At 40.8% G+C, this 27,740-nt stretch overlaps 3 protein-coding genes across 6 annotated transcripts in view; all 3 read left to right on the top strand.

Moving 5' to 3' along the window:
• Nucleotides 1-7,683, top strand: part of LOC137802274 (protein turtle homolog B-like) — a 109,342-nt gene extending 101,659 nt beyond the window's left edge. For all 4 annotated transcript variants that reach the window (XM_068600061.1, XM_068600059.1, XM_068600060.1 and 1 more), the window contains one exon: nucleotides 1,365-7,683. In XM_068600061.1, coding sequence (XP_068456162.1) covers nucleotides 1,365-1,579 — 215 coding nt within the window. In that variant the 3' untranslated portion in view covers nucleotides 1,580-7,683. The remainder of the gene's footprint in view (nucleotides 1-1,364) is intronic.
• Nucleotides 7,684-10,631: 2,948 nt separating this feature from the next.
• Nucleotides 10,632-17,674, top strand: acat1 (acetyl-CoA acetyltransferase 1). Its single transcript, XM_068601382.1, has 12 exons — nucleotides 10,632-10,744; nucleotides 11,343-11,390; nucleotides 11,486-11,603; nucleotides 11,800-11,895; nucleotides 12,722-12,822; nucleotides 13,241-13,384; nucleotides 14,336-14,486; nucleotides 14,565-14,660; nucleotides 14,838-14,951; nucleotides 15,245-15,309; nucleotides 16,626-16,783; nucleotides 17,297-17,674. Exons 1-12 carry the CDS (start codon nucleotides 10,694-10,696, stop codon nucleotides 17,415-17,417), a joined length of 1,263 nt encoding a protein of 420 aa, XP_068457483.1. The 5' UTR covers nucleotides 10,632-10,693; the 3' UTR covers nucleotides 17,418-17,674.
• A 1,510-nt stretch (nucleotides 17,675-19,184) lies between these two features.
• Nucleotides 19,185-27,440, top strand: tmprss2 (transmembrane serine protease 2). Its single transcript, XM_068600694.1, has 13 exons — nucleotides 19,185-19,229; nucleotides 19,799-20,000; nucleotides 23,140-23,232; nucleotides 23,328-23,444; nucleotides 24,128-24,257; nucleotides 24,771-24,887; nucleotides 25,027-25,067; nucleotides 25,221-25,389; nucleotides 25,501-25,676; nucleotides 25,771-25,866; nucleotides 26,002-26,144; nucleotides 26,224-26,376; nucleotides 27,306-27,440. Exons 1-13 carry the CDS (start codon nucleotides 19,200-19,202, stop codon nucleotides 27,312-27,314), a joined length of 1,476 nt encoding a protein of 491 aa, XP_068456795.1. The 5' UTR covers nucleotides 19,185-19,199; the 3' UTR covers nucleotides 27,315-27,440.
• The last annotated feature ends 300 nt before the right edge of the window (nucleotides 27,441-27,740 follow it).

The raw sequence follows: 27,740 nt of genomic DNA, 5'->3' as shown, positions 1-27,740 counted from the left end.
CCACATCATTTTAAAGTTTTAAGAAATGTTGCCGCCTCTAGTGGTCCCTCGAAACGTGCTATGTGCTTTTATTTATTGATCATGTTTTACTTTAGACTCAGAAATCACATGATCATTTCATGGTGAGTAAATAAGACAACATAACTTAACTTTTGAGGCGATAAGAAGTACAGTTCATCATATATTGTCTTGGCAAAGTAGTGCTCGTATAATCATTTTGTTGCTGCAGTGTCCAGAGATAAAAGGCTAAGACTTATAGATAGAGGTTTAAAATAAACACATGTCCAATGCTGACCTATGAAACTTCTATATTGAGCCGTCCACAGAAAATCACACAAGACATGTACAGTGCAGTTCTTAAAGTCTGACCAGGGGAACCCATGGCTGTTAGTTCACAAACTGATATGTTGTCTCTTTAATTCTCCGAGACTATTCAAATGAAATGCTTACATTGTGAAAAGGGTAAACTTGCAGTTGTTGGGCTGTCTTTCTGCCGTCGGGTCTCTTTGGGTTGCCTTTCTTCATTATTTATATTGGAACAAAAATGGGTCCATCAGAGAGTAGGGGCAGATCTTCCAGCAAGACGTACTCAGTAGACATGAGTCATTTGAGTTTTTCCCATGCAGCGGTGTCTCTTTGGATACTCATTGACCAGTGTGTTCATGTGCTAGGGTTAGGGTGTAATCGTGTGAGGAGAAAAAAGTACTGTACTGATATTGTTTTGTTTTTTATCTTTGCTTAAAAGCAACAGTTTGACATTTTAGGAAGCACGCTTCGAGAATATAACGCTAGAGTCAGCAGCCGATCAGCATAGCATAACATGAAGTCTGAAAGTGAGGGAAACCTGCCAACGATCACCAGAAGCTCTGACTGATGAACATGTTGTCATATTCTGTATCTTCTTAGTTTAAACCCGTTCACAAACAGATGTGTAGAATCGTTTAGTCGTGTTTTTAAGGGGAGTTCAAACTTTTTCTCGACTGGGACTTTGACTTCCCGGAGCCCTTTTCCTTCACTAAGAGGTGAACCAACAGAGACTCCAGGAATTAAATGCTGGTAGGTGGATTTTGTTCTCTTGGACTGATTAGCTGTTTTACCGCTGCTTACGCTTCATGCTAAGCTAAGCTAACCATGTGCTGGCTGTACATGTGTTCTATGTTTAGCATCCAGACACAGCAGACACAGCACAAACTGTGCACTGATCTCTCTCGGTCATCTGTCTGCAGCCTCTAGTCCTGCACTGTATTGATGAGGAAAACGCCGACTAGAAGTCATGTCGGAGGAGTTTATGTGCGGACTTGCTTGTAAATCTTGGCACAGTGACTTCCGGTGGCCATGACCCTACCTTTTATCTTCTCCTCCAGGTGTCACCACCTCTCAGACCCAGCAGGCCTACACCTCTCAGGTACTACAGCCCGAAGAAGCTCTCTACCTCCGCAAGAAGAAGAAGCGGCCCGTCCTCCACGATCCATACACTCGCTTTTCCGCTCTGCTGTACCGCCGCCCGCCCCGGGAGGACCAGAAGGCTATTCTGGCCAGCATGGACAACATAGACCTGGACCACGCCACGCTCCTCTGAAAGCCCCTTGAGGACAAGGTCACAATCATGCAATATGACCTCATTCCTAAAAATAATCCGAGCAACATACCGGATGGTAAAAACAAGCAAGATGTTTGCAATGTGTTGTCTATAAACGGGGGAGAGCACTAAATTTCAGCGTTCAGATTTGGAGCGTTCTATAGCGATACGGGCCTTGGTCAGTTCAATCCGCACTAGCAAGCATTCTGCCATGGTCCATCTGTGATGACAGCAAAATCAACACACAAATAAAAGTACAGATGAATGATTGAGTCTGCAGTGCTGCTCCCAACTTCCTGATAGTGACACAGCAGACACAGCTCTAGAAAAAAAAAAGGTTCTGATCGTTTGTACTAATGCCCAAATGCACAAAGATCTGTGTGTGCTAAAATCCAGTAGCATTCCTTATTAAAAAAATACATGTTTAGGCTAGACAATTCAAATCACAATGACAGCTGCCACAATTTTCAAAGTTTTACTCCAGTGCAAAAAAATACACACAAAAAGAGGAAATACGTTTTCCAAACCGAAGCAGTTTTCCCTCGCCAGTGTTACCGTTTTCATTTTAAAAGGCTTCTCCAGATTTTAGAGTATGTTTCTTTTGCTAAACGAACCCCCTCCCCTCTATCCCTCCTTATAAAAATGAAATATCCCCGCGGGTCTCCGTTTACAGCACCTTCCATCGGATCCTCTCCGCTAGCAACGGCTCCGATCTGCCGAGAAACTCGCCTCCAAACGTGGACGTTCTCACTTCCTACCAAGTATACCTCAGAGCACAGGACACGAGACCACACGGCCACCAGGATCAGCCAGCAGGACACACTCGCCTTTTACCATCTCTTTAGTCCCCTTTGCGTTCCACTCGCTTCCCTCATACTGACACGTTAAAGTTCTCTTCTCTCATATGTACGTTTTCAGCTGTACATACGTTGAGTTAATTCTGTTCACTTATCTCAGACGAGGATAATTCTGTCGCACTCTTAACTCAAAATTGCTTTCCTCGGCCTTCTGAAGGAAATTCACTCCATGTCATTTCTTATTGGATAGATTTCAACATTTGCATTTCACACACTAACGTGGCGATTCACTTACTTTCCATCGCCTCTATAAAAAGTCATCCAATTGCTCCAATCAGCTGCTTCGTCTTCAGCTCCTCATCCCTCATATAACCGTTTGCACTGGAGCAAAATCTTCTCCATTTTACTTCCACGTGTGTGTCTGCTTCTTTACGTCGCCACTTCTTCTACTTTAGGTAGTGTAGAGGGTTCAGAAAGAACTATAGTTATGCCAAAAACTATTTAAGTAAAAAATATATATAAAAAACAACGATAGGTAGTGGAGGGTCAGACTGTGTGCCATAGTATATTATAGTATTTTCTTCATACATATTAGAGGGCATCAAAAACAATGGCCTCGTTTGGCCTTAATAGAGCTTCTGATGGGTTGCCTGCTTCACTTGTGTCTATTTTTTTTTATTTCTACTTCTACATTTTGTGTTATTTTATTTGTTTGTGCGTGCTTATGTAAGTACCCGCCTCTTTGTAATTTGTCTCTTTATGTGCTTGGAAAGGTAAATGCTGAGAGGGAGTCACCCGTTGAGACCTGGGTTTGTGTCTTTGAGGGAAACAAAGTGAGCCAAACGTTTTGTTGTTGTACACCACACTGGTGTACGCAGTTTTGTTTACATGTCGCCCAGTTTTACTTTGAAAGACTCGATTCAATTTGTCAAACTGACATTGAAACGTGGTCGCTGAGGGGCAAATTATTTTGGGGGATGAGTACGGGAAGTGCCATAACATCAGAAACGCAACTATATCACCCACTGCACACGCTGCAGCGCAGTCATATTTTAGATTTGGGTGTGTACTGTAACAGTTTTATTGCTGTTTTTCCAGTTCTTTCCAGTTTTTTCCAAGGTGCTGACATTCTTCAGAAGGTGTATTCATTTAAAGACGTTACTGTAACATATCTCGGGTTCCTGATACGAACAGGAAGCAGTGTCCGTGTTCTTCTGAAGTGAGTCTGGAGTGGCATTGCTCATCGGTACGTTCAACGGATTTGAATGCATTTATTTACTTGTGTGTGTGTTTTTTTAATTTTATTTATTGTGACTTTAAGCCGATTCTGAGAACTCCAACAATCCACCAAATTCTCAGTAATTGAACTCGCTTGATTGCTTGATTAAGATATTTCCACGATGAATGCTGTGTCAAGATATTTAAAAAAACAACCTCTTCTCACCTCTTCTCACATATTAGATATTTAGACTGCAGGAGAAGTGAAGAAGAGCAGCGATGGCGTCTATTTACATAAAACTATCACACATTAATAGACTCACGACCATATCCAGCCCACTGGAATCAAGTTGCTGAAGTCATCATACACACGCATTGGAGTTGCTTTAGTGTAAAAAAATAAAAAATAAAAAAAAAGCTAGTGCCTTGAAGATGGAATTATGATGTCTGCAATTGTTGAGCATCTGGTAGCCAACAGTAAAGAATGATGATGCACTTATTGTGGAAATAACTCTTGTTCAACTCAATTTAACGTCAACATCTCATCCCAGGGTGCTTGATCGGTCGAGTCGATCTCTCCTCGCGGCCTCGAGGTGCTCAGCGAGCCGCGTACGCGCGACGGCGTACCAATGGGTGCATATTATATGATTACAAATGCCAAGGTGCTTGTTGGAGGAATTGTGGTTGGATTCAAAATCCCATGGAAATGGAAAGGAGGACCCGTTCCTCCACGAGAACCCTTTATGTCTGGCATGAGAACCGTGAAGTCGTAAGGCGTAATGTTCCCCAAGACAAATATGGAACTGTGCCGTGGTGCTTTTGAATATCATTTGGTGTTATGCCATTTATAGAGCATACTATGTGAGATGTGAGGAGGAGAGGGACAGGCTGGCTCATTGATTGTTCTGGTGGTTGTGCTGTGGCTCTTCTTAACACAGCTCTGAAGGAGTGAAGTCACCCCGTTTGCTCTCGTTGACCTCTGACCCGCTGGAGGAGTCAGAGGACGTTACACTGTATGAAAAGACAAGGTAACACATGGCCGGCAACGAACAATGAATCCCCCAATAACTACAAGAAATACTTTATTTACATCGCTTTAGAAGTTAGCAACATATTGATGATTTCCCCCAATACGAGCAAAACATTGCTGAAAGATAATGTCAAAGCAATCTCTCTTTTCTACCAATTATGGAAGGTTTTATAAATATTATTAAATGTCCTCCTTTAAAATAGTTTGAATCAAGACTTTAAAACAATAATAACTGTATTAACATTAAGGACAGTATCAACAGATTGTCCTATAATAGATACCAATAATATATATATTTTTTCTGTTTAGGAATTAACTTTATGAATACATTGGATATATTGAATCTACGAAACCTCTGACAACGTAACACAGAAAGGACCGCTGTCGTAACTACCCCACATTTACCACCAAAACAGGACAGATGTGGGGAAAACACCTAAATGTACACAATATGAACTATTGAAATGTGTAAATACAATCAGTCTATATATTATAAAATGTACAAAAATAAAATAAGAAATGGAATATTTTATTAAAATTGGGCAATAATATGCATGCAGGAACTGCAATCAATCTGAACGATATACCCGTTGATTTGATTTGAATATGAATGAGTTATTCTTGAGTCGTCCCTCTGAGCTCAGTGGAGCTCCAGGTCAGTGGAAATAAACGCTGAGACCCCAAAGTGATAAACCGACCCAACTCAAGCACCGACATGCACTCTGTGCATCGTGGGATTTAGTTTTTATGCTTTTCTGGTTGAATGTAGAGAACGAACACCTTGAGTACGCCAACAAAGGCCCAAAGCCCTCAAGCTAAAGGGGGTCGGGGGGGTCTTTGTGTTACCAAGGGCTTCAATGGGGCCTGTGTGAGCAGGACGGCGTGAGCTGGATGGACGAGGGCCCCGAACAAGGCTGAGGGCCGAGTCAGAAGCACTGTATACCTCGGCATGAGCCACTCAGAAACGTGTACATAGTGTATAGTGGACGATATTCTTTGCATGAAATATTTGAATGCTACTGACAAACAAGGGGAATCGCTACTTCCAGAGCAGACAGTCTGTCGCTGTTTGGTGCCTAAAGTTTAAAACCCACCCCGATGGAGGAGCGTTGCTCAGCTGGACGTTAAAGAGGATGAAATGATGGGGAAACAGCTGAAGGGTGAAAGTGAAAGCATTAGTGAAAGCAGCTGAAGGGGAGACACTGCGGGAGGACGGGAACTAATTGAACTAATAGTTACCAACATGGAACGTCTCCAGTTCATTACTTACATCAAAACAATCATATTTATGGTTTAAAGGTTCTCTGCAATGTTATTTTTAAATAAGGGGAGTGAGGCGTTTTTAAAAATGCAGGTTGCTTGTTTTATTTTGGGAACAAATTAGAGTCAAAGAGAGAATTTCTTGCTCTCCATAAATCAGAAAAAATCTGTTTCTGCCATGTTAACGGTAATAAAATGTTCAGTAAATCAGGCTATGGATGATGTACAGGATGTAAAGGTAAAAACCTTCAGAATATAAATAGGAATGAATCTGGGAACCTATTCTGGCTCATTAGAAAACATCCTTTAATTACATTCACTACCTGTGACAAGCTAACAAAAAAATAACTTACATTACATTTATGTAGTTTTCTCAAATGTTATGTTAAAATGAAGCGGTATTTAAATGTGTATTTTGGACGTTTTCTTTCCACTAGTCTGACAGAAGACATGTCGTGGAAGCAAAATAGACCATAAACTCTGAATTGACCAGCGCGTGAATGTCTCCCCTGCAGCAGAAGCATTAACATGCAATACAAGAACATGCGATCAGATGCTTTCAGTGGACTGGAAGCTGCAACACCCAAACACAGCGAGGATGAGTTGGTAATGAGGACGAGATGCTCTTTCACTGCTTCTGTGATGTCTGTCGATCACATTGATATTTGTATAGTACGTGTTAGGTGAGCGTGACCTCACACACTGTTAGTCTGGACTAAAAACAAGCCCAGTCCAGTCCTGTGGTCCAACTGCAGTCGGACTTGTGTTGAGTCCAGGACATGAGAACTTCTTTTGTACCGTGATGAGGTCACTCTTAGACACACACACGTATACTGTAGCTTTGTCAGAGATAACAGCGGCAGACAAGAAATAGTAATGTTTTTGTTGACTGAAGAAAAAAAAAACTTTTGTTTTATCATTAACAAATAGTTTATTAGGAATATCTCAGTACTGTATCACTCCTGAGCCGAGCATAAGCGGACGTTCTGCTCTGGCTTCACATACTTCGATGCACTGAGAGAGAGACTTATCTCTGGTGCTAACACGTGCTGCACGGTTTTTGTTGTCACCGCATTGTAACCATATTCAGTTGCTCTTGAACCCTCTCTGAGCTCACTGCATCTGATGCCTAAAACTGCCAAATATTAGTTCTTTTTCTTTCTTTTTTTAGCCCGAAACGCGTGTGTTGTGAAATGGGCTTTGATCATATCACTGGGATCCATGAGATTTCTGTAAATAAATGGACTTATTGCCATGTTGACACACTCACAATGTTCTTCAACTGCAAATTGATACAAGTAATATGTCACCAAAATAAAAAATGTTCCCCTGCCATTCAAATGAAATGACAGCTCACACGCCGGTAAAACAAATCGATAACAACGAACAACATGATTGTCAGAAGAGGATGGAGACCTTAATCTCATGTAGATTTGATAAGGGAGGAGAATTGAGCTATGAGGTATCTTTTCTCCACATTTGAGTGTACAAATAGGCATTACATATTTGAGATTTAACGGAAAAAAAACTACAACATTTTCTTACTGTGTAAATATATCTCAAATAAGCTTACCTTGTCATATATCTATTTTTTTGTAGAAGAAAATATGATGCACATTCAACCCTATTGAAGACTGCTTCAGTGACACGTTATAACACAGCGTAACAGACCCATCACTATCTTCTAAATGCTAGAATTTAGTTCAAGAGGTTAATATCCTAGAGGCAGGAAATATAGATATATAAATAGATATAAATATATTGTCATGGAACCAAAATGGGTATATGAGTGTGTGTGTGTGTGTATATATATATATATATATATATATATATATATATATATATATATATATATATATATATATATGGGGAGAATACTTGTTTTCAAGAATGTATACGTCTATATTCTATTATTTTTATATCCATTTGTTGCTCTTTACTGTAGCAATCACACAAAAGTAGAGAAAATGTGTTTTTTAGCCTGTGTGCAAAGCAAAAGAGAATGATGCACCAACAGCGTCACTGTGCTGTGTATCTCACCGTCCATCACACGGAGACCAGTGCAGCAGACTAGTTATTATAGCAAATATGTCCACTTGGTGTGAATAGCAAATGTAATTGTTGCATTATTTGTGGGCCATCTTCTTACCTTTACTACCTAGTCTTTCGATATATATATATATATATATATATATATATATATATATATATATATATATATATATATATATATATAGTTTTTATTTTTCTATCACCAGGCTGGCTTCTGCAGTTACACATTCATCTTTAAAAAAATATTATAATTACTATCTTTTTTGGCATGAAAGACTGGTGAGACTCTCTTTCCCTACTATGGTGCTCCCTTGCGATGTGTATCACAGCAGAGCACACGAACATAACTGTGTGAACCACAGATAGAAACCTCTATATTTACAGTGTGTGTGTAACAGGGCGGAGGCTTCATGTTGCTGCTTTGAACTGACGGAAAGGGGTCCACATGTTGGTTGTAAGACGGGAGCACGTGCAAGCTAACGCTAACGCCGCGTGGCCTTCTGCTCAGGAGTGGAGGTTGAGCGCTGCAGCTGCTGCTAGACGTTTCTCCCAGACATTCAATTCAGTGCTGTACATTGCCAAAAAAACAACAACTAAAAACACGTCATATACATTCTGACAACTGGTGCTATTTAAACACATCTGTGGTGCTTCTTTTCTTTTTTTAAGTTGGATGTTTCCTTGCTTCAGACAAAATGTAGCTACACAATCCTGTACTGTACTGTATGGTTGCTGTCGGTCAGCGTTCAATTTAGATGGTTTGCTTTGACTGCTCGCTGTTTCAGGGAATACACAGATCGGACGAGGCTGACATTTTAGAGTGGCGGATCTAAAAAAGCAAGGAAGTCGAAACAGGGCAGTTCATTCAGATACACGTGTCACGACGGGTTGAGTTTACAAGTCTCTTGTTCCTTTCTTTTCTTTCCTTTTTGCTCTGATCTTGCTTCAAAGTTCGATGTATTGGTGGCGGCAAATAGTGTCCACACGTTGTGTTTGGTGCTGAGTGAACAGATATGCTCACCATGACTTTTGATACGGTATTTCATCCTAGACATTCAGCTCCCTCTCTAGTCTTTCTATCAGGTCGGTCAACATGCTAACATGCTAACCCAGGTGCCCTTCTATTGAACAGAAGACGCAACATCATCAACCAGTTCTTCTGCGCTCGAGCTGCTCACAATCCCACCCTTAGGTGAAGGTTGCCGCTTCTTACGGGGCCTGTAGTGTTACTATGTTCGTAGACCGGAGGGAGCATTGAAATATTGTCTCTTGAAGGTGTGTAAAAGTAGTTAACGCTCACCTTTTTGGGAGCCTCTGTCCATAAAAAAACGTCATGTTTTTTTAAGTTACCTGTTTTGTTTGTTTCATCACAAAATGCAATACAGGTGGAAGAAGAACAAACTGAAGTTGTCTCCTATTAATTGTTGTGTCTTCCTGAGATGTGTAGAACTGCTTTGAGTTTCAGACTTTTTTCTTTTCATGACCTTCTGGTAAACAACAAAACAATCGTGTGAGTGTGTTCACTGTTCGTTACAGGCGTAGACAACTCAGTACCTCAAATTGTCTCTTTGTGGAAAACTTCAGTCCAGATATGTAACCATTCAGTTTATTTTCTCTTGTTTTTTATGTTCACCATCTCAGAGAAGTCAGTACACATGATGCTTTTTTTTTTTTTTTAAATATATTTGTTGGCACAAACACTAACAAGAATGTATGGCTATTGTAATTCCTGCTCACTCCCACTCTTTCTAAAATTGAAGCTTTTCAAGCAAACAGTCGTTGTTTTTTTTTGTATTTCAAATGTCTTGGTATGCTTGTTGTAGTTGTATATTCATAATGGTGTATATTACATCAGTTTTTATTTATTAAAATGTTTAAATTTTCTAAGATGACTGTTCTTGTTATTGAGCAGTGGCCTTCATCATTGATACATGCAGAGAGGTGAATCAGCACTGTGTTAAAATGCCATATCAGTGTTTTTCTTTCCACAATACGTTCCCTACTGTTTGAAGCTAGTGATTTCCATTCATTGCATATGTCTACATAGAAAATACAAATATCTAAAACACAACATCAAGATCTGCAAAGTTGTTCTCATCACTACATCATCAATTATTCAGAAGTGTGTATGTTAAAGTATTTTTGAGTATGAATACTAAATTTTGTTATACAGTACAGTGCTAAAAGTAAAAAGTATATCATTTGGAACGCAGCTTAAGTTTTGAAAACAAATGCCACGTTTGATACATCCACATTTTCTGTGTAACGGTAATATAAATCACTATATTATAAACTATTAGCCTCATGTTGTGCAATGAAGGTTAAATCGGTTAACAAAGATATCTTGTGTGGTTGATGATGATAATAATTATAAAGGTTTATTATATAGCACTTAATAAAAGCAGCAGCATTTACAAAGTTCTTTGCAAAGGCTGGCTACAGGCGAAAAACATGTCTCTTTCATCCACTTGCAGCACCACCAGCATTGATAAAAGTTCCTGCAATCCCAGTCAAGTCCAGACACATTACATTCTTATTCTTACAAAATAATTGTGTGTCTTAAATGATGCTAAAATATCGTCATCAATTACTCAACAGCATGTGTTGCGATGTGATTGTGGAAAAAAACTACATCAACCACAATGCCCAGTCAACGATGACGTCAGAAAACACACCTCCCACTGTGATTGGTTGAAGTGCTCCTGCTGCACGGCTGAAGGTGAAGTGGGTGCCAGTGTGTGACTCTCACAGTCCAAAATGTCATCCTGTGGACTTTTAACCATGCGCACGCACTTATGCAAACGCCTGGTAAGTGATAGCTTGTAAAACAAATACGTTGTTTGTGTCCGTCTGTTGTATTCCTGCAGAGCAATAGCGCCGGCTGTCTGTAAACACAGGGCCCGGTGGCTCACTTTGAGCAGCTCAGCTAACCTGTTCGGGTCGCCCTTGACCAAAGTAGTGAACACCTGAGAAGTCAAAAGTTGCTCGAGCGCTTTAGCGCTCTTATGTCACCTTTTATTCGCAACGCTTTAACACCAAAGTCTGCTTTCTCTTCAAACTAAAGGTATTTACAATTAAAAGCAACAATAGACGCTAGCTTAAATGAGTATTACAACAAAAGAGCCAAAAGTTGGTATTTTTAACAGGTGACGGGCACAAGTGTGACCGACACGACACCGAGCCCCTGTCACCGTTTTAGCCGTTATTCTGTGCTTTAACTTAGCAAGTTAGCTAACAGCTGCTTGTGAGCGCACTTGTTGTTAGCATAGCCAACGTGTTTCTCACGCTTCTGTCGCGGTACTCGGACAGCAGACTTGACTGGAAAGCTGTGATACAACTTGTGAAAGCTTACGTTACGATAAGAAAGGAAAGGTGCTTTATCCCCATATTTGTCCTGCCCTTGTAGGCTCACAAGTACCTGTCAAGAACCTACACGTCTCGGCCCTCGCTCAATGTGAGTACCAGTACCGGACATTTCATAACCTCGTCACATGTAATTGTTTGGACTGCACACTTAATAATGCAGACTTAATACATGCACGGTTTCAGGAAGTCGTCATCGTCAGTGCGGTCCGCACTCCAATGGGCTCCTTCAGAGGCAGCCTGGCGGCGGTACCAGCCACCAGACTGGGCTCCATTGCCATTAAAGGAGCCATCGACAAAGCAGGTATGTTCAGATGGGAACTGTTCTCCTTCATTGAGGCCTGTCCACTGCCCCTGGCTGTATGCAAGCATGGAAGAGCGAATACACCAGATAAATAGGGTCACCTGTATACATGAGTATGTGTACCGAGCGCTGCAGCAAAGGGGGAAGCCGGCTGTGTGTATATTTTGTGAGTTGACCTTGTGTTCCTGGTGTGTAGGAATCGCTCCAGAGGAGGTGAAGGAAGTCTACATGGGCAACGTGCTTCAGGCAGGAGAAGGGCAGGCCCCCACAAGACAAGCCCTGCTTGGAGCAGGTATCCTGCCCTCGTTGCAACGATTTGTACTGCGACAAAATATTGATGTCCAGAAACGTCTCGGCAAACCGGAAAGGGTTGCGCTTAAAGCAGGATTGTCATGTTGTTTGCCTGTTGGAGCTGTCGCTACCGAGCGGTAGTTCTTGATTATAATGTGTAGTCCTTTTAATGGAAACATATCAAGATAGAATATATGAGATATTGCGATTGACAATTACACCGTCAAGATTGATAAATAATGATGAATGTGCACATACCCACTCAAATTTCTCTCAAATTTGTTTTGCACTAGAGCTCCTTTTTTATAAAATCTGAAAAATAATTTTCATTTGTCAAGTATTTGATTCACAGAAAAGTATCCATAAACATGTTTATTTATTTTAGACTATTATTTATATAACTACCGGAAAACATACTATATATTATTCTCTCTCGTTAATGAGATATGAAATTACCTATATTGGGTGGGAAGCTTGTGAGCAGCTAATGGGTTCTGATTGTCTTTTTAAAAAATCCTCACTTAAATGCTGTCACGGCTACAATATATTTAATCAAAGCTTGCAGCTCAAAGGTGTCACAATATTTATTTTTAGCAGCTTACAGAGACCTTGTATTGTATTATTGACCTCAAAGATTAAAAGGTTCAAAGCTAATGTGACATAAATAACAGTAATGGTTCACTCTAAGTAATATCGTACTATTATGAAATATGCGGTTCCCCTGTGTCAGACTGACATGCAAATGCATAGCTGAGTGAAGGTCAAGATAATATTAGTGTTTTCTATTCATTTTTAGCAAATGCAAATAAGTCTGTTTATACCTTCAGGCTTGACCCTCGGCACTCCAGCAACCACCATCAACAAAGTCTGTGCCTCCGGGATGAAGGCCATCATGTTGGCAGCCCAGAGTCTAATGTGTGGACACCAGGTAGCGTCAGAATTAAATACACTCTCTCTTCTGCTCGCTCAAATATTACATTACATGTCATTTAGCTCACGCTTTTATCCAAAGCGACTTACAATAAGTGCATTCAACCGTAAGTACGAAGTAGGAACAACAAGAATCAAGACAGAACAATTTCTCAAATAAAAATATATAAACAAATCTGATTCCTGGCAAGATCCAGGAAAGCTTTGTTGTCACCAAAAACAAGCTTTGTCGTCCATAAGATGTGATTACTTGCACGCCGTTAAAGTGTTGTCATCATAGACGGCACAGCTTTCAGTTCTTTGACAGAGTTGCTGTAGTTAACAAATCCTGTCAAACATAAGATGCAGAGGAAATTAATTTTTAAGAACAAAAGCTGCTGCTGCGTATAAGTGTGTGGCTGTCTGTGTGATCCAAGGACGTGATGGTGGCAGGAGGCATGGAGAGCATGTCCAACGTACCGTACGTGATGACCAGAGACACCCCGACCTACGGAGGAGTGAAGATGGAAGATCTCATCGTCAAGGATGGACTCACTGACGTCTACAACAAATTCCACATGGTAACTATCAAGCTCCTGTTTAAAATCACAAAGTCATATATTTCTATTCTACTTGGAGATGTCGTTAGGGTGCATTGGGAAAAAAACAACTTTATAAACCAGTTAAATAGTTTATAAAGTGAATCTTTCTTTGCTAGTTGGATACATTTCTGTTTGGAAAAAAATGAGTTTGGTTGAGGTGTGATGCAGGCCACATTTTATTTAATTATTTCGTTGGAAAGCATTGATCAAAACTATTTTTGCTTGTTTATTTAATTATTTTATATTTTTGAGAAATTTGTGAAAGGGGAAAATGTATTTGTACTTTAATTATGAGTTATGTTACGGCCTGCCTAGGGTTCCTAGGGGTGCACAGGCCTAACACGCATGCAGAAGGAACAATAGCCTTTTGAAAAGGTGGAACAAAGGGGAAACAACAAGGTGGGTGAGGTATTAAAGTGGCAATGAAAATGGTTTATTTACAGCTTTATCAGCGCGCACAAAAAAGGAGAACAACTAAAACGGAAGCAAAAACCTCAGGATCTCAAAAGCCGAAATAACGAACTAAAAACCCCACACTAGCCGGAACAAAGTATTTCTTTCTTATCGGTGCAAAAGGAAGAACAATACTGACCTTCCTGCCTCGCCTTAATACAGGAGAAAACAAAAGTGACAACACAAATGGCAGAGAACTCCTATGTAGCTTCGCCCAAAAATGATACAAGCGGTAGCCTGCATTCAGTGTATAATCATGTAAATAATAATAATGTTTATATTATACCCACACAAGAGCATACAGCTGCCACATAAATGTGTGTGGAACAAAACATTTGTAATTTCATGCATTGTGTGTTTACGGACCGTGAAGTGGGGGAGGATGTATACATTTTTACTTTTAAATTGGATGTGTAGTTTGGCCGGTTTCAAGTTTGATCTGTTTTTCTGTTGCTTTGGCCTCGCTGTCTTTAACAGGGCAACTGTGCCGAGAACACAGCCAAGAACAGCAGCATCACCCGGGAGGAGCAGGACGCCTACGCCATCGGCTCGTACAGCCGCAGCAAAGCGGCGTACGAGGCCGGTCTGCTGGCCAAGGAGATCGTGCCGGTCAGCATCCCCCAGAGAGGTACAGCGAGTTGGTCTCTGGCCGGTGGCCGGTTACTGAATACAGCCACGCGTAGCTGACGTGGATATGGCTTTGCAGGCAAACCTGATGTGGTCGTGTCCGAGGACGAAGAGTGGAGGCGGGTCGACTTCAGCAAAGTTCCCAAACTGAGGGCCGTGTTCCAGAAAGAGAACGGTAACGGTGCTGCTGTGGTTTTACTCATTACCAGAACCTTAGTGACTCTTTGAAATGTAATTACATCCTCTTCTCAATTTTCAACCGTAAGTCTTTTCTTTTTTTAGGGAAAAGTAATAATGGTAATCATTACTTTTTTTTATTTGAATGTACATTTTGTTCTCGCCTGCTCTTCAGGCACAGTGACGGCGGCCAATGCCAGCACGCTGAACGACGGAGCAGCCGCTCTCGTTTTAATGACCGCTGATGCTGCGAAGAGACTCAACGTCACGCCACTGGCCAAGATCGTCTGTAAGCTTCATACACACACACACACACACACACACAGACGCGCATTGACACACAGACAGACACAGACAGCTGTTCTTGCAGAGCTTAACTAAAAATGAGGTTGTGACACACGGCAGATCTGCAGATGAAACGTAACACTGTTGCATTTATTCTACAAGTTCATACTCAGAGAAACCGGTATGCTAGTTGAAAACAATAAAAGGTTTGTTGGATATGAGTTTAGGCAGTTAGAACAGTGTGTGTGTGTGTGTGTGTTATATTACAAGATTGATATGTAATGTTTATTCTTCCAGCTTTTGCTGATGCTGCTGTTGCACCTATAGATTTCCCCATTGCTCCTGCATTCGCTGTTCCAAAGGTGAGTACTTGTAAATAGTAAGTTTTGGGTCTGAACCAATACTTATATTTACCTAATGTTAACTGAATATTATACTACACAATAAAGGAATTACTACAAATTACAATAAAAAACAATAAATTGATCGTAATAAATTTCAATTATCATGATAACTGTGGTTATCCTCATCAGTGACATAACAGAAGCTGAAGAAGAATTATTACCTATAAACAAACAAACCTTGGCAATATCCTCTTTTTTTTATTTCTTGACTTTAGATTACCTTATTTCCAGTATGTTTTAGTGCCATTTTAAGAGTTGTAAGCTTCTTTGACATGTTCAGCTGTGATTATGGAACATTTGTTATTCCCCCAAACACAATCTGTTCAGGTCTGGCAGAGCACAGATACCGTCCACCAACAAAAGCCAGGTGAAATGTTGGCCCGCCATCAAATCACTCACAGGTTTAACGTTGCTCAGTGGCCGCCGATATGATCGGTCGCAGAAGCCGTTTATCAGTTCATGTGGTGACCGCACAAGATGAAACTGAGAAGTCGCTGCCAGAATGTTTTTTCCTCTGCGCCTGTGTGTCAGTGCACAATCGGCAGGATCTTGAACACTCGTCCCCTCACTGACACGTGGAGGGAAAAGCTTGAATAATTCAGTAAGGAAAGGATCGCATTTTGATCAACTACTTCCCCGACGTGTTATGAAATGTCCGGATCGGCTCCAATATGATCCCACGGATTCCAGGAAATGATGGGACTGTTGGCACAGCAGTGACCCTGGCAGGGTTTCTCTATTCCTTTTATGTGCTTTTCTCTTTCACTATTTTATGGCTCAGCTGCGGGAGGCAAAATGTTTTTGTGAACCATTCAGGAGGGACTGAAAGGAATTTCTACATATTTACCACAAACGCCTGGACTTAAGGGTCATCTGATTTACAATTCGGTGATAAAAGGTCACTTAACTTAAGAATTCTGTAATTACGACAATTTCTATTTTCATAGGATAAAATGATGAAGTGATGATGCTCTGGACAAACATGGATGTCAACTGCATCTTGACTGGTTGGCGGAGATGTACAACCATGAGGCGATAGTTTTAGATTTATGTGTGTGTATTGTGGTTGAACATGCACAAAATTAAAACATAATAATTGTCTAATCAAGATTTAATTACTATTAATCTAGTTGAAAATGGTGTTTTTTCTTTTAATATTTAACTCCAGAAGAACTAGAATTGTTTAAACAGTGACAAAGAAATATGCCCCAGCCTGAACCACAGTCCTGTTATAACAACATACTACTTCCATCGTGTGTGTGTCTGTGTCTCAGGTCCTGGATGCAGCAGGGTTGAAGAAGGAGGATATCGCCATGTGGGAGATCAACGAAGCCTTCAGCGTGGTCGTGCTGGCCAACATCAAGATGTTGGACATCGATCCCACTAAAGTCAACGTGAACGGTGGAGCCGTGTCACTGGGACACCCCATCGGGTGAGGAGCAGAGACTCACACCGACTGTCAAAAGAACAAAAACACTCCCACTGAGCTTCTCCCAGGAAGAGAGGTGTTCACCGAAAGTATCTCCTCTTTTATTCCTTTCCTTTGCTGTGGAAACGGATTTGACTGTTGACATATTTATTCTGATCCAGTGGAGTCGAAGACAAAAGAAGTTCAGACAAATTATCCCAAAAAGTACCCTTTTTCAAAATATACACATGTACATTCCAGGCCTGTTTCCAAATGTCGCCCAGACCTCTGTGGATGCTTGTTTTGAACCTTTCTACTATGTAGTTTGTTGGTTTTGTAGAACAGTAGCACATTTGCATTTATTTCTTTACCTTTACTGGTGCAACATTTCTTTTGTACTTTGACTCTGTTTATTTTATTGGCCTTTGACCGACTACAACTCATCTCGCTTTTCACTTGTGAATTATAATTGCACGATATGTCTATACAGAAAATGTTATGAATCAGTAATACTGTATTTTCTCTTTCTCCTGTTAGGATGTCTGGGGCGAGAATCGTGGGTCACATGGTGCACAACCTGAAGTCAGGCCAGTACGGACTGGCAGGCATCTGCAATGGAGGGGGTGGAGCTTCATCTATTTTGATCCAGAAATTGTAGGAATCTTGAAGGGCGAACCTCTCTCTCCCTGAAACACTCTGTTGAACTCCAAATGGCGAAGCCGTCTGTAAACTCCACTTTTTACTGTGAAGATGGCTTCTGTTACAACTGTACTGCCGGTGGCCTTAATATGACTTCATGTGACACATGGCATCACGACTCCAGTGTTTATAACACTCCTTTGTTCAATGAAACAACATTTAGCAATATTTAAAATTTGAATTGAAATTGTTAAATAAATAGTTTTTATGAAACTACCTTTTTGTGTTATTGATTCTCTCTGACTAAAAGTTTGACCTGTATTAATAATAATTCACAACATTACGTTTTCATAATAAAAGAACTTAAACTACAGTGATATAGAGGTGGCGCTGTGATTTTAACTTTGGCCACTAGGTGCTGCTGTTTTCCCTGTAAGGTTGAGTGCACTCGTCTATGTTGCAGTGAAGAACCAATCAGAGCGTGTGTGTGTGTGTGTGTGTGTGTGTGTTACAAAAATACCAACAAATAATAATGCACTGTTCATCCAAATACTGTACAAACAAATGCTCAGTATATTTTCGTGGCAATAATGAGCAAGTAACTTGTTTAAAACGAGCCCCCAAAATGTATTTAGAGTCAAATTTTTCCCAATACACAGGTAATAAATAGCTGGTTATTTGTGTGACTACAAACGCATTATTTCCAGCTCTGCATTTTCCTGGTATTTTGGTAATTCACTTATTTGAAAGTGTCCCCTAAATTGTATTGAAAATCTCCCAAATGTTATTTAAGGATTTCTTTCCGCAATTTACCACAATCCCCTACACACTTTGTGTGAACATCTAGTTTAGACCATATCCTTGTACAGTGAAGGTATGGGAAATATTGACTCAGTTTAGATCAGCGTGTTAAAAAGTATCCCACGTTGGCGGTGATGTCACTCTGTCGGACTCTAAAGGCTCTTTAGGGGACCACTTTGGTCCTTGATGGTTTCCTGTTCCTGTCAGTTAACGGTCAAACGTTGAGTTACATATTAACAGGGTCTGAAAGTCGCTCAGCCAAAAGAACTGTTAAGCCCACCTCCCCGTTTGTTTGGCTGTTACTGATTAAACGATCAGACATTTCTTGTTGGCAGGATGGACAATAATGTGCACAATGTAAGAACAAAGTCTCTTCCTCTTGACTTAAGTCTTTTAGTTTGGTTCTATAGGGCCCTATCTGAATGACGCTCGTCACCTGTTGACTTTTCCTCTAAGTCAGTGGTTATATCGCATACAAAATTATATATATATATATATATATATATATATATATATATAAAATTGTGCTGCAAGATTAGATTTGTGTACAGACTTTTTTCCAACTGTTCTGTAAAATCTGAGGTGGTTTCGAGGGGAAAATGTCATTAGTGCAAATCCCAGTCTGTGCATATGACTCAGCACAGTGTTGAGCTCCTAAATGAGGTTTTTCCTTGCCACAAATCAATGGACGGCCCTCTCCTCATTAATCTCACTTTTATTCAGCTTATCTTTAGCCCGGCTGTGGACAGAAGATAATGAGTATCCGTGCAGGCTTCCATCAATATTTGCTGTTTGCTCTTTTCATTTTTTCCTGAAGTGTTGCCTATAGATCAAGCGGCGCACAAGAGGCTGACTTGTGCACACAGTGGATGGGTGTGGCTGTTGATTACGTGGAGGAGTGGGGAGGGCGAGGGAGAGAGAGAGAGAGAGGTAGTGGAGAGACAGCCGGACTGACAGCCAGACAGAGAGACTGACGGACAGACAGAGACGGACAGACAGAATGCTCAATAAAATTCCTGAAGATTTTAAGGTTGGTGAAAACCTGGTGTATGTTGTCAAAACATGTTTTTTTAAACTCATGGGTGAGCATACTCTGGTGACTGTGAGCATTTCTTGGTGTTGTTTTTTGGAAATTTGGATCCAAGACTGAGAATTCTCTGTTTTTATTTAACAAATAAGTTTAAAAAAACTGGGATTTCTCAGTGTTTTGGAGAAAGGTAGTATTTCTGCTATGTACTTTTTTAACGTTTCGTCTCTTGACCTGACATTCTATTGAGCAAGTTGTTCAATCTAATGGTTTTGTATCCTGAAAGTTTCTGTAATTGAAGCTACACATCAGTCATAAAGTAAGTCATGTATTAAAATGCTTTATGACCTTTTCAAGGTCCTCCAGTGTAACCAGTGACAATATGAATGATGATCAGATAAATTCAATTTCACAGCAAGAGGCAACATTTCCCGTGTTTTCACATGTTTTACATCTGTTTTGAACAGTTTACTCTTTATTTATGTGATTGTTTTTTTTCTGAGTAAATCCAGGACTCATTGTGTTATCTTCAGAATGTTTTTATTCCTTAAATCTATTTACCTCATCGCCAGGCAAGCGGTTCCACCTATGACAACGCAGGGTTCCAGCCTGAGGACTGGAGGCCGCCTCCCAGGGCCCCTCAGCAGGGTGCCTACCCTTCCCTCCCACCAGTGACCCCCAGCTACGTTGCCGTGTCTCCCTCAACCATCAACACCCACCACACCTCGACGCCTGGAACGCCGCATAACATGGCACATGTTGTGCAAAAGACAGGTACGGATGATTCATGTTGCGTCACCAGCCTTTTGTGAGGCGATACTGTGTGGTATGAAAAGGGAGGTCCAGTCAGCCAGAAGGCAAATATCCAGAACATAAACCTCTCATTTAATCATTTAATCAGTAACAGCATTTGTATTTATCATGCAGAAACAGGGCGTCTGTCTTAAATCTTGACGATATCACTTTTAAAAATAGGAAACGTGTTCTTCCTTTTCCTTATGGAAGGAAGCATGAGCAATACAATAAACTGCTGCTGTCTTACTTATTAACTTCTATTTCTCACTAACGTACAGTCATACTCACTCAGAGTCTCACTAACTTCGGCTGGGTTGCACCAACAGGACAGGTTTATACAGGTGTATATTTAATCAGGGGTGTGTTGCACATCTTAACTTTAACCCTGGATTAGTTAAACTAGTTTAAACCAGTGTTAAAACAGGATTAGTTTATGTTCAATGTCCGCCATGATGGATTCCGAGGAAATGTAAACAAATTCACAATGTACACTTAACAAATACGGAACTAAATAACCCTAAAAAAAATTCTCCTTGGAGATTAATAAAGTACTTTTTACTTTTCATTCATTAAATAAATGCAATGTTTTTCCTAAACTGACCTTGTAGCATAAAATCACAAAGCTGCTAGGAGCTGGAGAAGTGTTGGCACGGCAACGTTCCTGTCACTTCCATGCTTGATTGCTGGTCCAACCTTCACATTGAGGTTCATGACTCCTTTGTGAATCTATACGCTGTGAAAACTCGCTGTTGTCATAAAATTCAATTTGGTTTAACTTATCTCTAATTTTCCTGCGAGGAACTCTTTCCTCTAACTCCATCCAGCGAAGATATGCAGCCATGTTGTCAAGAAACCTCCTCCTGCGTGGTTTAAATATAACTGCTCATCCTGGCTTAGTCTAGGTTTAAAATAACTGGTGCAACAGATTTGATTTTAATCTTCATTTAAATGAGAATTAAACCGAGATTACCAAAGGGTTAGATTTACCCAGGATTAATTGTAAGCTAAGGTTAAACTAGGTTTAAAGTTTGGTGCAACTGAATTAAAAGACAAACCTGGTTTAAACCTAGTTTAAGAGTTAATCCTTGTTGGTGCAACCCAACCCTAGTCTTACTAACTTACAGTCTTACAAACTTACAGTCTTACTAACTTAAAGTCTTACTAACTTACAGTCTTACTAACTTAAAGTCTTACTAACTTAAAGTCTTACTAACTTACAGTCTTACTAACTTAAAGTCTTACTAACTTAAAGTCTTACTAACTTACAGTCTTACTAACTTAAAGTCTTACTAACTTACAGTCTTACTAACTTAAAGTCTTACTAACTTACAGTCTTACTAACTTAAAGTCTTACAGACTTACAGTCTTACAAACTTACAGTCTTACTAACTTAAAGTCTTACTAACTTACAGTCTTACTAACTTAAAGTCTTACTAACTTACAGTCTTACTAACTTAAAGTCTTACTAACTTACAGTTTCACTAACTTACAGTCTTACTAACTTAAAGTCTTACTAACTTACAGTTTCACTAACTTACAGTCTTACTAACTTACAGTCTTACTAACTTAAAGTCTTACTAACTTACAGTTTCACTAACTTACAGTCTTACTAACTTACAGTCTTACTAACTTAAAGTCTTACTAACTTACAGTCTTACTAACTTACAGTCTTACTAACTTACAGTCTTACTAACTCAGCTAAAAGAAGTCACGTTAGAAACATCGTTGCTCAGTAAAGTAAGAGGTTTTAATTACTCTCCCCTAGTTTTGGTGTTTATAATGCACAGAACTATTCCCCCATAACCGCAGTGTATTAAAGTCACATGGTCCAGCTTCAGACGAGTGATGCTCTCGTTACTGAGATGCATAACATGCATTACCTCACAAAGACGCATTTGTTAGAATAAAAAGAAGGTAAACTAAATCGTTGGAGCGATAACGACTTTAAATGCTGCGTCGGTCCCCATCATGGCCGTGTTTCAAGCACTTTGTCATCACATTGGTGACTCGTGACGAGCGCTGTGCGACTGTGTGGAAGTCGTTGGGATGGAGAAGGAAGTTAAATCTCATGTTTCCCTATTTTAAAAAAAAAGTGCACTCCTTTTGCACAGGAACCACAAGACCTACGAAAGGAAAGGAGATAATACCGACCCACAATTCCTTGCGGCTGCAACATTAAAAGTGACGAGCATACCGTAGAATAGATATAGGCTTAAATATAATGTACAGCAGGAGAAGAAACATATCAAAGACCAACCCCTGCTCTTCCAAAATGATGCTGTAGCCTCTCTTCATGTTATTAGGATTCCTTCTCTTTTCATCACGTTTATGAAGGTGTTATAGTTTTGAAGCATGAAGACATTTATCGCGATTGCTATATGAGACTGTAAATCATAACTTGTTTTATGAACACCATAAGCAACACCATGAGTAATATACAAGTGAAATAGATTGTTTTGGTACGTCACAGATGTGCGCAAATGTATGCAGATGTATGCAAATGTCCCCAATGCAAATCTTGCAGACCTTGCTGTAATTCTCTGTGTACTGATCCGTCTCTCGCTTTGTTCTGCTTCACTTTATCAAAGTCGACCTTTGCAGAGAGAACGTTGTGCTCTGTGCTCTGCTCTGGGTCAGAGTTGGACCGTCCAGCTGCATCATTTCAAGGAAATAATCATCCTGAAAGGGATTTCTTTCTGGGCGGATGAATTTTGCTGTGTGTCATCTTCAATTACTCGTAACATGTAGACTGATATTTAGACATCTGAACAAAATATCACATGTGTAGCCTTCAATTATAACACCAACGTTCTTCAAATAGCCTTAGTGGTTGCAGAGATACACCCTTTTTAGTTTGGGTAAGCAATTTTCAAGCAGAGCGCTAACATGAGGTTGTTTTTCTTTTGTATAAAAGAAAGCAATTTAGCATTAACACACGGCCCCTCCAGGTTGCCGTCATATCATTTAATTTCTTCATAAACACAATGCAGCAAGAAGAAGCTTCACTCTGTTGTTCTTTAAAACTGAATTTTGGATCTGGCTTATCTTTAGTTTTTGTCTCTGCTCAGCCCACTTGCATTGAAGAGCATGCAACGTGTTTTTTGGTCTTGTGTTGCAGGAACAAAGTTGTGTTGGAGCAAATACTTCCTGTGTGCGTTCCTGTCTTTCCTTCTCATGCTGGCAGTTGTCGGCATCTTGCTGTGGTACTTCTGTAAGTTCATTCACAGATGCTTTGTCGCTGCGTATGTGCGTCACATGTCATCACTCAAACGTGCTTTCCTGCACGCTGCACACGTGTGTCCGCAGTGTACTACCAGTGTTTACTGGGGAGGACGTGTGGACGTGGTAAGAGGTGTTTGAGCCACTCCCAGTGGTGCGACGGCAAGAAGGACTGTCTTAACGGGGAGGATGAATCCGAGTGCTGTGAGACACCAACACACACACACACACACACACACACACACACACACACACAAACACACACACACACACATACACACACGTTGACATCCACTACCGTTCAAAAGTTTGGGGTCACTTAGAAATGTCCTTATTTTTCAAAGAAAAGCACAGTTTTTTTCAATGACGATAACATTAAATGAATCAGAAATACAATCTATACATTGTTAATGTGGTAAATAACTATTCTACTTGGAAACGTCTGGTTTTTAATGAAACATCTACATAGCAGCATCACTCCAGTGTTCTGATGGTACATTGTGTTTAGAAGACTAATGCATGAGTAGAAAACCCTTGAAAACCCTTGAAAACCTTGTAAAGTGATGTCACACAGCTGAAAACAGCTCTGCTGGTGAGCGAAGCTATAAAACTGTTCTTACTTTGAGCTAGTTGAGGATCTGGAGCGTCACATTTGTGGGTTTCATTAAACTCTCAAAATGGCCAGAAAAAGAGAACTTTCATGTTAAACTCGCCAGTCTCTTCTTGTTCTTAGAAATGAATGCTGTGTGACCCCCAAACTTTTGAACGGTAGTGTACACACACACACACACACACACACACACACACACACACACACACACATACATTCATTCGGTCGCCAGTGAACGCCATGGCGGCTAAGGAGCGTTGTCCTCTCTGCTTCACAGTCCGCCTCCGCGGGACCAACTTCCTGCTGGAGGGTTACTTATCAGACAAGAAGATATTTGTGCCGGTGTGCGCTAAAGACTGGTCCAGCTACCACGGGAGAAAAGTGTGTGAGCAGATGGGATACAAGAGGTGCTGACACGCCGCCGGTTCTGCAGAGTCTGACTGCCGCACAACACACACTGCGACATACAAAGCCACTGGTGTCTTTGAATTTCCACGCGAGAACTATTTGTCGGCTGTGTGTGTCACATGAAGCTAAAGAAGACCATTGAAAAACCAAATGATCTTAAGAATAACAGAAGCAAAGAGACCAACATATTCATATTTTAAGGGGCACTTGAGGTCACTGTGAGGAACGTTTTAACCGCAAGTGAAAGTCTCTTCTTGTCACCGGCCGATTTTGTCCACAGGGGCCCCCAAAATCAACACAAAATGAAAGTTCCTCACTAAGTGCCTTATGAATTCAGTAAAGAAAGAAAAAAAGGGGAGACATTGTGCAGATTAACATATATTTTTTATAATTGCAATCTGGAAGGAGCTTCCCTCATATCAACATTGCATGACCTGCTATCTAAACTATTTTTTTTAAAGTGTGTTGCTCTTCCCTCGCTGATCCCATGTTTGTGTTTGTCCATCCCACAGCAGTGTGTATGCGGCTTCCTCCCAAACCAATGCAGGTCCTTTGGCCTTGAAAGGATACTTGAAGCTGAAGCCTGGAAGTTACTATGGATCACATATGCTTTCCCATCTCTTGTACAGGTATAAAACCCACACCGATTATTGACCCGAGACACAGTGTACACTGAATCTGTCTTATTCCACATGGTGTAAATGTAGAACTCCTCAATAAGTGTTTATTTTTTTTGTCTTGAATATCAATTTCTGTCATCTTTTGCAGCCCAAGCTGTCCGGTCGGAGCAGTCAAGCTTCAATGTATTGGTAAGATATTGCTCGACCTCGGGAAATAACTACCGCTCTGTGATATGTAGGAATTCAGGGGACATGAGCAAAGTTCTGAGAATGTGAGTCAGCCATCCAGACGGCGGTGCTTCTTCTGAAAACATAAGGCTTCTTTCTTCGTGTTAAATCGAGATTGCGGAGAGGGTTTAACCCGATACAGTAGTCGCATCGTGGGTGGTACGACGGCACCAAACGGGGCGTGGCCGTGGCAGGTCAGTCTCCAGATCAACGGTCAGCACGTTTGCGGCGGCTCCATCATCAGCCCCGACTGGATCCTATCGGCCGCACACTGCTTCCAAAAGTGAGTGTCTAGCCTTTACGCCATGGCAGGGCCATATTATTTCATCTTTTTCCTGCGGTAGACGTTCAGAAAATGATTTTCCCAACCTCTGACTACTTGACCTCTGGGCAGGTTCTCCTCTCCTGGATCGTGGAATGTGATGTCGGGCGACGTGAGCTTACTTCAGATGAGCAACAACTGCTATGGCAATACAGTAAAAAAAATTATCAGTCATGCAAAGTACAACTCGCAAACTCACAACAATGACATCGCTCTCCTGAAGCTCAATGCGCCTCTTAAATTCTCAAGTAAGTACTCGCAAGCAAAAGGTACATTTCATCACTTCAACGATCATGTCTTCATCGGTCACGGCAAGAAACGCAAGACATGTTTATGTCCCAGGTAGGGTGCAGCCGGTGTGTCTCCCCAACAGCGGCATAAACATCTCTGCTGGACATGAAGGCTGGATCACAGGATGGGGAGCGCTGCGACCAGCTGGTGGATATTTGTTCCAACTCTCCATGTGCACTTTCTGAATTTTTCATTCCTCCCCTGTAAATTATTTATTCCAAAAGTTTCAGGTTGAAAGTCTCAGTGCTACTGTGGGTGTGGTAACCATTGATGTTCTTTCAGGACCGTCCCCGGACAGACTAAAGCAGGCCCAGGTGAGCATCTACAGCAGAGAGACCTGTAACAGCGCTCAGGTGTTGAACGGAGCAGTCACTGAAACCATGATCTGTGCCGGCAAGCTGCAGGGAGGAGTCGACACATGTCAGGTCAGTGCGCATTCATTCTCTCTGTCGCTTACACACACATACACACACACACACTGACCTGAGATATCGTCTCCTGCAGGGTGACAGCGGAGGGCCCCTGGTGGTCAAGGTGGGCAGTCTATGGTGGCTGGCAGGGGACACTAGCTGGGGGATCGGATGTGCTGTGAAGGACAAGCCTGGAGTCTACGGCAATGTCCCCTACTTTATCAACTGGATCTACAAACAAATGCAGGTACGGTATGTTTATGCAATAGAGAAGTCGTTCTCTGTATTCTGTATGAATGGGATTAGAATTGCTCAAATTTAATGGTTGCTTTTGAGTAATTCACTCAATTTAGCACGTCTCAGTTGCCTCCGCCAAACCAGTCGAGTTGCAGCTTGCGTCCGTCCAAAAATTGTCAAAATGAACATATGCATTCTTGAGTTATGGCCACAATTGTGTTACGTGAGGTCACAAACCTCCACATGAGTTCATCCTTGAGTCCAGGTGTATGAATTCCCTCAGGGCGTTCCTTAGATATCACGAGAACGGGACAGGTTGGAGGCCACATGACCTTTGACCTCCAACATTGAATCAATTCACCCCAGGAGTGAAACTAATGCAGAAGCGTCCTAAACCTGCATTCTTTCTCATGTCCAGTAGGGGGTGACTCTTGTTGTGGACTCTTCTTCTCTCTTGATTTATTCCCTCAGTAAACATTGTAAACATGAGTTTATGGTTTCAATCTCTAGTTTCAAGTCTTCTTCTGTGATTGACAGGTCGGGAGTTTGTTGGTTTTGTGTTTTAGAACTTTCACGGATTATTTTCAGTTCATGACAGTTAATCGTAACCTTCCGATCGCCTAAGAATGTCTTATCAAGCGTTCACTTGAACTTAGCTCCGCCCTCACTTGTGGTTGCAAAAAAACAAGATGGCGATGACAAAATCACAAAACTAGAGGCTTCAAAACTGTAGTCCACAAACTAATGGGTGACATCACGATGGTTCAAAAGTGGACCAATTTTGACGAAATCTTTTAGATATCCCATTCACAAGAATGGACCGGACGGACAACCCGGAATCCTATTATGCCTTTTAAAAAGACTAATAATGAATCATTATTCTAGTCACAAGTTCCTTGTTTTGATTCTATTTTCTTTCTTTTTTTTTTATCTCCACAGAGCGAGTGAACCCGAAGACGTTAATTAGCGGTCCTTCCTCTATCACACACCTTGCACTTTAAATCTGAAGCTGAGGGAACTTATTGATCAGGGACATTTTTCATGAAACAGAATCAAAAGGTTGTACAAACAAAACTGATGTATCATTTCATTATTTTTTATAGATTTAGTAGAACAAATTGAATGTTTGTATTTGAAGAAAAATCAAGCTATTTATTTGTTTTAATAAAACTGATATTGCTCAAAGAGCAGTTTTAATTTGACATTGTGTGACAAATGTAGACAGAGAGGTGAGGAACACACAACTTATTGTACACTCAACACTACTCTACACACATCCAAATCTATTTCTGCAAGAAGGTTAAAAGAATACTTCATATTTGATATGAATAGTTGCTTTAATCCGTTCATCCGCCTGTTGGCTCTCACCAGGAA

This window comes from Clinocottus analis, unplaced genomic scaffold (assembly GCF_023055335.1).
Source record: "Clinocottus analis isolate CAN_PGR_092001 unplaced genomic scaffold, fCliAna1.0.p SCAF_5, whole genome shotgun sequence".
Lineage (NCBI taxonomy): Eukaryota > Metazoa > Chordata > Actinopteri > Perciformes > Cottidae > Clinocottus > Clinocottus analis.
This window is presented reverse-complemented; position numbering and strand designations above follow the sequence as displayed.